Source organism: Podarcis liolepis, assembly GCF_965112155.1.
Source record: "Podarcis liolepis genome assembly, chromosome: 6".
NCBI classification, from domain to species: domain Eukaryota; kingdom Metazoa; phylum Chordata; class Lepidosauria; order Squamata; family Lacertidae; genus Podarcis; species Podarcis liolepis.
Genome location: NC_139559.1, coordinates 8837844 through 8850188, shown reverse-complemented (window position 1 = coordinate 8850188; position 12345 = coordinate 8837844). Strand labels below are relative to the sequence as shown.

The 12345-nt window shown below is 45.0% G+C and overlaps 1 protein-coding gene across 3 annotated transcripts in view; it reads right to left on the bottom strand.

Annotated features, from left to right (window-relative positions):
• The window catches only part of NKAIN4 (sodium/potassium transporting ATPase interacting 4), a gene marked incomplete at its 3' end in the record, with an annotated part of 104619 nt that extends 103883 nt beyond the window's left edge, over positions 1–736 (bottom strand). For 2 of the 3 annotated variants that reach the window (XM_083507775.1, XM_083507774.1), the window contains exon 1: positions 370–717. In XM_083507775.1, the coding sequence (XP_083363901.1) occupies positions 370–423 (54 nt within the window). In that variant the 5' untranslated portion in view covers positions 424–717. Of the gene's footprint in view, positions 1–369 lie in introns of all 3 variants that reach the window. The other variant, XM_083507773.1, reaches the window with a different exon arrangement.
• Between the last annotated feature and the right edge of the window lie 11609 nt (positions 737–12345).

Here is a 12345-nt window from a genome sequence, read left to right as displayed (position 1 = left end):
TGTAGACAGCACTGAGCTATGTGGTCCATCGAAGAAGCCCGCTTCACCTGTTTCCATGCGACGCTCCCCAAAAGGGAGACGAAACTCCGCCAGCGACACCATTGATTGTACAATGGCCCAGTGGCTTAGCGTGGGGGGTGCAGGGGGTGCCGGCCGCACCGGGCGCAACATCTGGGGGTTAGGGTTAGGGGGCGCAAATCCACGGGTTAGAGGGCGCAAATCCACGGGTTAAGGGGCGCAAATTACTTGCCTTGCCCCGGGTGCTGACAACCCACGCTACGCCACTGCAATGGCCTGGGTATCATCCCGGAGGCAGGAGTTCTCGCCGGGAGCATCCTCTCCCCCAGCGCGCCAGCCGCTTCCACTTACCAGCTGTAAAGTGCAGAGGAAAATTAGGGTGCAGCGCCCCGTACAGCACGCCATCCTTCCCGAGCCTTGGGGGACCCCGCCGGCGCCTCATCCAAGGGAGCGCCTCACCACGACCTCCCGGCTACCATCTCCAAGTTCAGCGGCGCTGCGCTGCGAGAGGAAGAGACTCCAAAACCCGCAAAGCTTCTGAGTCCTTCTTCCAGACTTTCTTCTTCTTTTTTTCTTCCCCTCCTCCTCCCCCCCCCCCCACCCTGGGAAGCAGCCGGGCTTGAGCTGAGCTAACAGCTGCTCCGAGCAGCCAGGGAGGTGCTCCTGGCGCTTTGTGAAAGAGCCCCCGCCAGGGAACCTCCACCTTGGATGGATGGATGAGTGGGTGGGAGATTGGGAGCGCGGGTGGGGGGGGAGTGGGTTCTTAAAAGGGCCATGCCACGCGGAGGTGGCCACCTTCCCCGCGACTGGTTGCGAAGCTGCCTCGCAGAGACGAGAGTGGCCCCCATTGTCTTCTGGTTTGCATTTTAATTGCAATTAAATTGCTGCTACTACTACTACTGTTATTATAATACATTTATACCCCGCCTTTCCCCCCTGACAGGGACTCTAGGCGGCTTACAGGTAAAAATAATAACAGCTAAAAACATAGTGGGGCAGGGAGGGAAATAACCGTTAAGAAACAATTAAACAGAATTAGGGCTCTATATTTGTATGGAAAAGAAGGCTGATCGCCGAAGAATTGATGCTTTTGAATTATGGTGCTGGATGAGACTCTTGAGAGTCCCATGGACTGCAAGAAGATCAAACCTCTCCATTCTTAAGGAAATCAGCCCTGAGTGCTCCCTGGAAGGACAGATCCTGAAGCTGAGGCTCCAATACTTTGGCCACCTCATGAAGACTCCCTGGAAAGGACCCTAATGTTGGGAAAGATGGAGGGCACAAGGAGAAGGGTATGACAGAGGACGAGATGGTTGGACAGTGTTCTCAAAGCTACCAGCATGAGTTTGACCAAACTGCGGGAGGCAGTGGAAGACAGGAGTGCCTGGCATGCTCTGGTCCATGGGGTCACGAAGAGTTGGACACGACTAAACAACAACAACATATGTATGGAAATATATGTGTATATGTACACACACAGAGAGAGTGCTTTTTATGGGGTGAGGCAGGGGTACACATACCCCTAAAATTTTTGTGAATTTAAGTTTGGCCTCATTGAGGGGCAGTATTTAAATACGAGTAGGAAAATGAGAGTTCCTGTAAACATTTCTATTCGAAAAAAGCAGTGTGTGTGTGTGTGTGTGTGTGTGTGTGTTTATGCATAAAAACTGAATTGAAACTATGTCTACAATAACAATGGTTGTCATTTTAATTGTACAAACTAATGTTGTACAACTAGTTTGACAGCCTCCAAGTAAGCCGCAATGTATTTTGCCCTTTTCTTGTAGCTGGTGTGGTGTAGGGGTTTGAATGTTGGACTAGGATGGAATTTGCTCCCAAACGTGAGGGGTGGGCAACTTGAAAAAAATATTGGGGGGGGTAAGCCCCACTCCACATAATCAGTCTCATGACACAGCACACACACATCATTTGAATGCCCATAGACTTTGGAGGGGATGGGCGGTACCCTCAAATATTTTATGGGGGGGGGGAGAAGGGATCTTGGCCCCAAGAGTTGGCTGCTATGCTCCCAGAGGAGGCAGCGATGGGCACCGACTGAGATGGCTTTAAAAGAGGATGAGACAAAATCATGAAGGATAAGGATATCAATAGAAACTAGCCATGATAAACCATAGAATCACAGAATCATAGAGTTGGAAAGGACCACAGCACAGTGCCGGATTTATGTATAAGCTAAACAAGCTATAGCTTAGGGCCCCACTCTCTTGGGGGCCCCCAAAAAATTTAAAGGGAAAAAATCTGGATGTACATTTCCAAAATATAAGTTAAAAAACAAAAACCTACATACAGCAACAGTGTTTTGTGTTGTGTAGGCTCCTATGATGTAAGTAATGGGCCCCACCTGCTAGTCTGCTCCCTAAAATATCCCTAGTTTGCTCATTTCTATATATAGGGTGCCTACATTCTCAATGTGCAAATAGCTTTAGATACCTATTAGGTCCATAAATTACCATATAGCATATTGTTGTTGTTGTTTAGTCGTTCAGTTGTGTCCGACTATTCGTGACCCCATGGACCAGAGCATGCCAGGCACTCCTGTCTTCCGCTGCCTCCTGCAGTTTGGTCAAACTCATGTTGGTAGATTCGAGAACGCTGTCCAACCATCTCGTCCTCTGTCGTCCCCTTCTCCTTGTGCCCTCCATCTTTCCCAACATCAGGGTCATCATGATGACTTTTACCAAGTAGTGGTCTTTGAAATTTGAAATACTTTATTGTCACTTGTACAACTTCTATACAGTGAGATTATACGAGCACCCTCCACTGAGCTCTTAGTCTTAATTCCCCTCCTTTACTGACACACACACACACCAAACCCGAAAGTCAGTTGCCCTGTTGTGATCTTTTCATTCAGCAGCTTAACAGCCCATGGATAGAAGCTGTTCTTTACCCTGTTGGTGCGACTAATCATGCTTCTGTATCTTCTGCCTGAGGGCAGGAGATCAAGAAAGTGCCGGCCAGGGTGTGAATCATCCCTGAGAATTTTCTTCACTCTCCTGAGGCAACGTTCTTCTGCAATGTCATCCAGCGGATTCACGGGACAGCCCATAATATCTTGTGCTGTACTCACCACCCTCTGTAGGCACTTCCTGTTAGTTGGTGTCAAACCAGCGTACCACACGATAATGCAGTATGAAAGGACACTTTCTATTGTGGACCGGTAGAAGGAGATCATCAAATGTTGATTGACATTGTTCTTTCGCAATATTCGGAGGAGATGGAGTCTCTTGCATTGCAGGGGGTTGGACTAGATGACCCTCGTGGTCCCTTCCAACTCTACAATTATGTGGTTCTGTGATTCTAGGAATCCCTGATTTGAATTGCCAGGGCTTTCCATTGCCTGATCCGATGAAACCTACAGTAGTACTTGGATCACACCGTAGCTCATGGGATAGAAATGTCAAATTTACTTACGTTCATGAATCATGACTGATGAAGCAGTCTTCCCTTTTGCAAAATTGATGGTGTGGCAGAGAATCTGAGCATAGCATCTCTGCTGTAAACCCCTTTGCATTTCCTGAATAAATATATTTTTAGAGAGAGAGAGAGAGAGAGAGAAGCAATAAAGAGCAAGAAGGGAGGTGATACCTTTTTATTTGATTATTAAAACATCAAACTAAATTGAACACACTTGCTGGAATCATACACCCAGTAGGCTACGAGAAATGAATAGATAGGGAAGAGATAGACACAGAGAAAGGAGATACCTGTATATCAAATGGCAGGAGTATAAAAGAGCAGAAAAATAAAATAATTCAGATGCCTTTGCCCATCAAAATGACAAACGGAACATGGAACACACAAAGGAGAAATGTAAAGCAGAAATGAAAACATGAGGCAAGAGTTGTTCCCCACTCTATACAACAATTTGAAATGCATTATTAAAAACAGTTAAATTACAGCCACAGGAACAGGGCTGAGGAGCCCATTCACACGTGTCTTGCTATTTGATTTCCACACCTCCTTTCAGCAAAGGCTCCCCAAAAGGCTAACACAACAAGATTAATTCAAGCTGGCTGGATATTGAAAATCAGCAAACAGTAATAAAAGAGAAGAGAAAGTGGCAGGGAGAATAAAAAATCCATCCCCCCATTTGAAGCCCATAAGAATCCAGGTCTCCTCACCTGGCACAGGAGTGACATTTATGGCTTGATTACAATGGCAATGGCAAGTGGGGACTTGCGCATGAGACAGACGCAGTCATGGATAAAACCCCACAAACCCAATTGCTGTTCAGCTGCTTGACATCTAGCGGGAAGACCAACACACCCACGCAGAGCTTTTCTCTTTTTTTCATTCCCCGCTTTCCCAGTTCTGTTTGACTGGTTCTTCTAGGATAAGTGTAGTTTGGGTAATCGTTACAAGAACCCTGCAAGGCAGAATCACGATCATCCTCACTCTCACATTGCAGGTGGGGCTATGGTTCCTTCTGGGTGAGCATTGATCCTGACTTGTTTGCACAAAGTTTGCGGGGAGGTCATTGAAACAACAAAAGCCATTTAAAGAGGATTTGTTCTGATTTGCTTGCAGGGATAGTATACAATGGACTCAATAGGGAGCGGGTGGCATTGTGGTCTAAACCACTGAGCCTCTTGGGCTTGCCGATCAGAAGGTCGGCGGTTCGAATCACCACGATGGAGTGAGCTCCCGTTGCTCTGTCCCAGCTCCTGCCAACCTAGCAGTTCGAAAGCATGCCAGTGCAAGTAGATAAATAGGTACCATGTGGCGGGAAGATAAATGGTGTTTCCGTGCACTCTGGTTTCTGTCACGATGTTCTGTTGAGCCAAAAGCGGTTTAGTCCTGCTGGCCACGTGACCCAGAAAGCTGTCTGTGGACAAATGCTGGTTCCCTTGGCCTGAAAGCAAGATGTGTGCTACAACCCAATAGTCGCCTTTGACTAGACTTAACCATCCAGGGGTCCTTTACCTTACCTTTTACCTTTACAATGGACATTGTACAATAAAACATTTTAAATGTGTATCAAAGTGCAATATACAGTGGTACCTTGGGTTACATACGCTTCAGGTTACAGACTCTGCTAACCCAGAAATATTACCTTGGGTTAAGAACTTTGCTTCAGGATGAGAACAGAAATCGTGCAGCCAGCGGCGCAGCGGCAGCAGGAGGCCCCATTAGCTAAAGTGGTGCTTCAGGTTAAGAACAGTTTCAGGTTAAGAACAGACCTTCAGAACGAATTACAGTAAGTTCTTAACCTGAGGTACCACTGTACACATGTGACACTAGATGGCGATAGTGAGCTATGCCAAATGCAATGCATTTTTCAATTTTTTTTTTAAAAAAAACATTATCGCAGTGGTTTTTTATATGTGTGTAGATTCCACCAATATTGTGTCAAGCGATTGCTATCCTGCTTTGAGGTTTCATTACAATCGTATATGATCATACAATCATAGAAATATAGAGGTGGATGGGACCCCCCGAAGGGTTATTAAGTCCAACACCCTGCAAGAAAGGAATGTTAAAGCCAGCTGACACAGCCAGCGTTGGAAGATTTTGTCTCACACAGTAGGAGAAGCCAAGAGCATTACTGCAGACACACTGCAGAGTGTGACCAGCTAGTAATTCAATACAGACAACAAGTTTCACGTAGTACTAACACGAATTGAGTGTTTGATAGCTTGGCAGTTTCCCGAACATTTTATAGCAGCCCCCAGAGAGAAGTGTTGGGCCTGTTTGTGCAAATAACTTCTTCTTTTTATAAGGTATCAGTCTTGGAAGATGGGAAGGGCTGGTTTCTAACAAAATGATGTTCGTTGACTCGCATCCTTCCAACCCTGTGAGAGTCGAGAACAGCGAGTGGGACGCGCACAGAAGAAATCTCTCTATGGGATGTGGGATTTTGTGAATCGGAACAGATGAAGAAGGCTAAGGAAAATAATAAGGGAAAGGGCACGGTTTTTGACATTTCCTTGTAATGGAATCCTCAGACTTTTCCAAGCGAATACTCCTGAAAAATGAAGCCACGGGGCATGGCAGGCATGGGCTGTCGAGGGAAATTAAGGAGAAGAACATGGTGATTCCTGCAAAACCAAAGGGCTTTCCCCCTGCTCTTAAAAACTTACTCTGCAGTGATCTGGTGGCTCAATAAACACATCACATTAATTAGCTGAAGGTATCCAACTTCTGAACAACTGATTGGTTCAAAATTGGGAAAGGAGTACGACAAGGCTGTATATTGTCTCCCTGCTTATTTAACTTATATGCAGAATTCATCATACGAAAGGCTGTACTGGATGAATCCCAAACCGGAATTAGGATTGCCAGAAGAAATATCAACAGCTTCAGATATGCAGATGACACAACTTTGATGACAGAAAGTGAGGAAGAATTAAAGAACCTTTTAATGAGGGTGAAAGAGGAGAGTGCAAAATATGGTCTGAAGCTCAACATAAAAAAAAACTAAGATCATGGCCACTGGTCCCATCACCTCCTGGCAAATAGCAGGGGAAGAAATGGAGGCAGTGAGAGATTTTACTTTCTTGGGCTCCATGATCACTGCAGATGGTGACAGCAGTCACGAAATTAAAAGACCCCTGCTTCTTGGCAGAAAAGCAATGACAAACCTAGACAGCATCTTAAAAAGCAGAGACATCACCTTGCCGACAAAGGCCCATATAGTTAAAGCTGTGGTTTTCCCAGTAGTGATGTATGGAAGTGAGAGCTGGACCATAAAGAAGGCTGATTGCCAAAGAATTGATGCTTTTGAATTATGGTGCTGGAGGAGACTCTTGAGAGTCCCATGGACTGCAAGAAGATCAAACCTCTCCATTCTGAAGGAAATCAGCCCTGAGTGCTCACTGGAAGGACAGATCCTGAAGCTGAGGCTCTAAGACTTTGGCCATCTCATGAGAAGACTCCCTGGGAAAGACCCTGATGTTGGGAAAGATTGAGGGCACAAGGAGAAGGGGAAGACAGAGAACGAGATGGTTGGACAGTGTTCTCGAAGCTACCAGCATGAGTTTGACCAAACTGTGAGAGGCAGTGGAAGACAAGAGTGCCTGGCGTCACAAAGAGTCGGACACAACTAAACGACTAAACAACAACAATCCAACTTCAGGCTTACATGAAATAGATGCAGCCAAGGATACTATAAGGCAGAACCTCTGGCCCTTTATCTTTTGTTGGACTGCATATCCCACCATCCCCGATGCCTGCACATGCTGGCAGGGACTGCTGGGAATTGGGATCATAGAATCATAGAGTTGGAAGAGACCACGAGGATCATCCAGCCCAACCCTGTGAAATGTGGGAATTTTTTTTGCCCAATGTGGGGCAAAAGATTTGAAATCTACCTGATCCTGAAGAATAATTATCATGAAACAACCCACACAGATGCTTTGGACAAATGCTGGTTTCCCTGTTATACCTCCTGCCAAATCATCAGCCTTCCCGCTTGAAACTCAGTGAAAGCTAGCACCTCTTAGCATTAAAGTACCTCCATGGTTTATGCAGCAATCTTATATCCTGCAGCATATAAAATGGGAATGGGGGCATGCTTCTTTAAAACACCTGTGTACAGGTGCCATAGAACAGCCAATCAGGGCTTCTGGGCTCACATTATCTTACGATCTTTTCTAAACCTTTTTTCTTCTAAATGTCCATCAGCCCTGCACATTTTTAGCTTGTTTATTGTGGGGAAAGCCAATGAAAAATAGCCAACGTGATTTCCTTGTGCGAAAGGAAGCCGCAAGCCAAGCAGACTTAATCTGCCCTCCTGAAATATTATTTGACACTGTTTGTACAAAGCAGCCCTCTGCAGTCAGAGCCTGCCTCTTACATCCTTTCCCATCCAGGCATATTTTACTGAAGGAGTGTTGAGAAAGTGCAACGCCTGTCAATTGCCCCCCATGTTGTGCATAGTATTCCCTAGGCATCATGAACTGCCTTGGTTATGGGGGCTTTAGCACCCCACAGTGGAACACCCACAGCCGTTCCTTAACGTGCTTCCTGCTCCCTCTTGAGCAGCTGAAGAACTGTGGCAAATATACCAACCAAGCACTAGCTGTGTGTTTTCCAGACAATTTGTAAATCATAACTCCTGTGGAAAAGCGGCATCAGCGCTTGCCAATTGACTGGGGGCAATTTTGATCACGGCCACTGATTTAGCTGTCCAGACTGTGCATGAATATTCTTGGCTGGTAAATTAACCAAGGCAGAGCATGAGAGGGAAAAACAATGAGGGGTGGGGGGGGAGAGAGAGAGAGAAATGAGAAAGGCTGTCCAACAGTGCTCCCTTGAGGCTATGTGTATGAAGTGTTCAGTCTGAGAGAGAGGCATGTTCAGCCAAATCAGCCTTGCTAATTTGGACCTATGCCAATAACAGAGTTATTCAGGGCCAAGCTAAACCTGACTGGCATCAAGTTCACCCAGGCATTTTTTAACTTGATTAAAAATATTTCCATGCTGTTTTTCATATATTTTTTCAGAAGAATAGTCAGTGTTTTAATTGTGGGAAAAACAAGTCTGCAACCAAACAATTCAATAAAAGCATTCAGTGGGAACAGAAGGCAAAAACAGAGTGACTATAACAAAGAGATAGAACCACAACCTGCCTAGGAAAACAAAAAGTTCTCCATCTGCTCCCTACATCATAAAAAAAACATCAGTGCTGGCCTAACACGTCTAAGGAGGTTGTTCCATTGGTAGGGAGCCAGTACCAAAAAGGCCCTCTCCACAATTGCCGCCTGCCTAAGCTCTAACGGCAGGAGCACTCAGGTGAGGCTAAAATAGCCATCCACCCAGGGGAGGCTGAAAGCTGTGTCCCCGTGTCGCTTTAGTTCTTTTCCGTAACTCCTGGAGTCAGGCATTCCTATCCCACCTCTGCACTTTGAATGTGTGGATAGCATCATTGCAAAGATATGGAGCAGATACTGAGGTCATGCGGGGAGAGGAAGGGAGCCCAGTTGTGCAAGTGAAACAACACTCCTGCAGTGTGGGGGGGAAACCCTATATTCCTATGAAACTGCTTTATACCGGGGCTGGATCTACACTGATGTTATTAGAATGATAATAGATATCTCATGCTAAAACATCACAGGGCTTAGGTAAAGGTAAAGGGACCCCTGACCATTAGGTCCAGTCATGGCCGACTCTGGGGTTGCAGCGCTCATCTCGCTTTATTGGCCAAGGGAGCCGGCGTACAGCTTCTGGGTCATGTGGCCAGCATGACTAAGCTGCTTCGGGCGAACCAGAGCAGCACACGGAAACACCGTTTACCTTCCCGCCAGAGTGGTACCTATTTATCTACTTGCACTTTGACGTGCTTTCGAACTGCTAGGTTGACAGGAGCAGGGACCGAGCAAAGGGAGCTTACCCCGTCGCAGGGATTCGAACCGCCGACCTTCCAATCAGCAAGTCCTAGGCTCCGTGGTTTAACCCACAGCGCCACCCGCATCCCCTGGACATGCTACTCAGCTGCTGAGTTTGGGTCCCTCCAAATCTAACCCTCCGATGATTAGGCACACTCAGTTTGCTGGCATGCAGAAGAAAAGGGGGGGGGCTCTACTTTCTCCTCTGCCCCATAGAAGCAAACATTTTCAAGTGCATCTGCAGTTTTAATACACACACACAAAATACTTTGCCTCCCCAAAGTTCCAGAAACATGACTCTAATTAAGCACTCCAATGTAATGTATATATCGGAACCGCAGCACGTTTTGTTTCTGTTTAGCAGAACATCTCACGCGTGCCTGATGTTTCACTGCTCCCTCCAGTGTTCACATATTTTGGAGTCCGTTTCCTTCTTGCTGGCAGGAGGAGGCAGCTACAGATGTTAAGCATCATTAGCATGAATGAGAGTGACTGTAAAATCTCCCACGTATCCCAAGGAAGACGAAGAGGCTGCAGCAGAGCTAAGCATATGCAAGACAGGAACACACTGAAAATGAGCAGTTTGGCATTGTCCCCGTGGGCTGCTGACGTGACCGTTAGGCGAAACCTCTGCAGACTTCAAAGTTGTCAATTAAAAAGAAATTAGCGGCGGATGTGTGATTATGCTCCTGGCATTTATCTCCGGCGAATCCCTGAACATTCACATGTTCTTTCTCGGATATTTATTTCTTATCATTATTTATAGCCCCACTTTTCAGGTTCAAATCCTTCCAAGGCAGCTTGCAAGGAACATTAAAATGCATTGAAATGCATTTTCAAAACCGCAATGAACCAGCGCAGATCAATCTCCGAGTGGTAAGAGATTTCTTTTTTTTTTTTTTAAAAAAATAATATTTATTAAGTTTCCAACAAATTAAGCACAACACTACAAAAAAAGCCAAAAAAGAAAAAAAAACATACAATACAATACAGTACAATACAATACAATACATAAAAACATAATAAAAGAAACAAACAAGACAAAACAGAACAAAACAAAAACCATTTAAAATTTCAATTTCAACATCTTATCTTTCTTTCCCTTATTTCCTCGACCTCCTCACACCTCCCTTTTTGTATTCCACTTCTGTTAATTGTTTCAGCAATTCCTTTCCATCTTCCTCTGTTTTCTATCCTATAATTATCTTAACGCATTCTAACCATATTTTTCCCTTTAAAGCTCAATTAATCTATTTATACTTAATTCCAATTCCTATCCATCTTCCCCTGTTTTCTATCCTATAATTATCTTAACACATTTTAACCTTATTTTCCTTTAATACTCTATTAATCTATTTATACTTAATTCCTTATAACATTTCTACTGAAGCCATATAACTTCATTCCAACGTTCTTCTAACATTCATTAATTTTACAATATTTCTATAAATAATCTTTAGACTTTTCCCAGTCTTCTTCCACTGACTCTTCTCCCTGGTCTCGGATCTTGCCAGTCTTTTCCGCCAATTCTATCTAGTCCATCAACTTCATCTGCCATTATCCAACACTTCTGTACTTCCAGTAGACAACCATTCTCTCAGCCAGCAAAGAGCAGATGATTCACAACAAAGTTTAAGGGTCTGACAGGGCAGGTCCACCTCCTTCTTTAGCATCCGTCAATATCTTAAGTTTTACTCGAGGCTTCCTGTCCTGCCAAACAACTCCAAAAACATCCCTCTGCCACCTCCTGATACAATCCATCCCATCCAAATCTTGCACTGTTTGAAATGAAAGCAACATCCCCAGCATCCCAGCAACCCTCATCCCCACCACAACGACTCGGCCCAACAATAGCAACTTCAGATTTGTCCATATTTCCCAATCCCCCTTCTCCTCAATCCAACGTCCTTCACAATTACCCTTAAATGAATTCACATTTTTGGCGGTCATACTGGCCCCCAAAGGCCTCTCTTTCTCAACCGATGCTAGTCCAGTCTCCTCCTGAAGCTCTGTCAGGCTTTCCTTTCCCAATTCAGGTAGGGCTCTGGTCCTCAAATTCTTCTGTTTTCCTTTGCCTTTGAATGGGTGGGGCTCTTTCACACTCCAGTTGTATTATTTTACATTCAGCAGCAAGGGTTTTCTCCCTGACTTCATCCGCAGTTTGCCGTGTCGACGTAAATTCCTGTATCGATCTCTGAATGGTTTCTGTGTTAGTGTTCACCTTTTGTCCCAGATTGTCTATTTTCCTGTGAAGCTGTTCCAACGAATAGTTTATTTTCACTAAAGCGACCACTAAGACCTCTTCTGTCGACATTTCACCTGTTTCTTTCCTTTCCATTTACCATAACACTTGAGAAATTCAAGGTCAGTCCAGAGTCTCACAGTTCTTATCTTGCAGCTGGAAATCCCCCTAGCCCAGCTCTTATAAAGTAACCAGTTTCAGAGATTTCCACTAGGGGGAAACAATGTCCCCTTTAAACACAACTCATACAGTCCAAAGTTAATTTCAGATTTCAGATACTTTTTACTCCTTTTTAGAAGCAGCCGGAAACAATAGCAACAATGTATTTCTCTTCCTTTGCTAGTTGTCAAGGAACGTTCTAAATGCTGTCAATGAACATTCCAAAACGTCAGTCCTACTGGCAGCCCGTTTCCAGGGTCAGAGCGGCTTTATTTTAACTCCTTTCACTCTCTCCTGCAGGCATACTCAATCCACAACTCCCCCCCCCTTCTCCTGCCTCCAAGGGGGGTTTTGTACTCTGTACCGATGGAAATTTAGGCTTTTACAAAAGGCTTTCCAAGACTTCAGCCTACAGCCTCCTTGCCTCAGTCTGTTTACAAGTAGGGAAGGCGGACTTCCTGTTTTGAACCTCCCCGTTTCGATGCCAAATTAAATGTTTAAAATCCGATTGTCCCGTCTCAGCTCTACTCACGGTAATTACTTTGGAGTCAAATTGTCCACAGGAAAAAGTCAATGCTC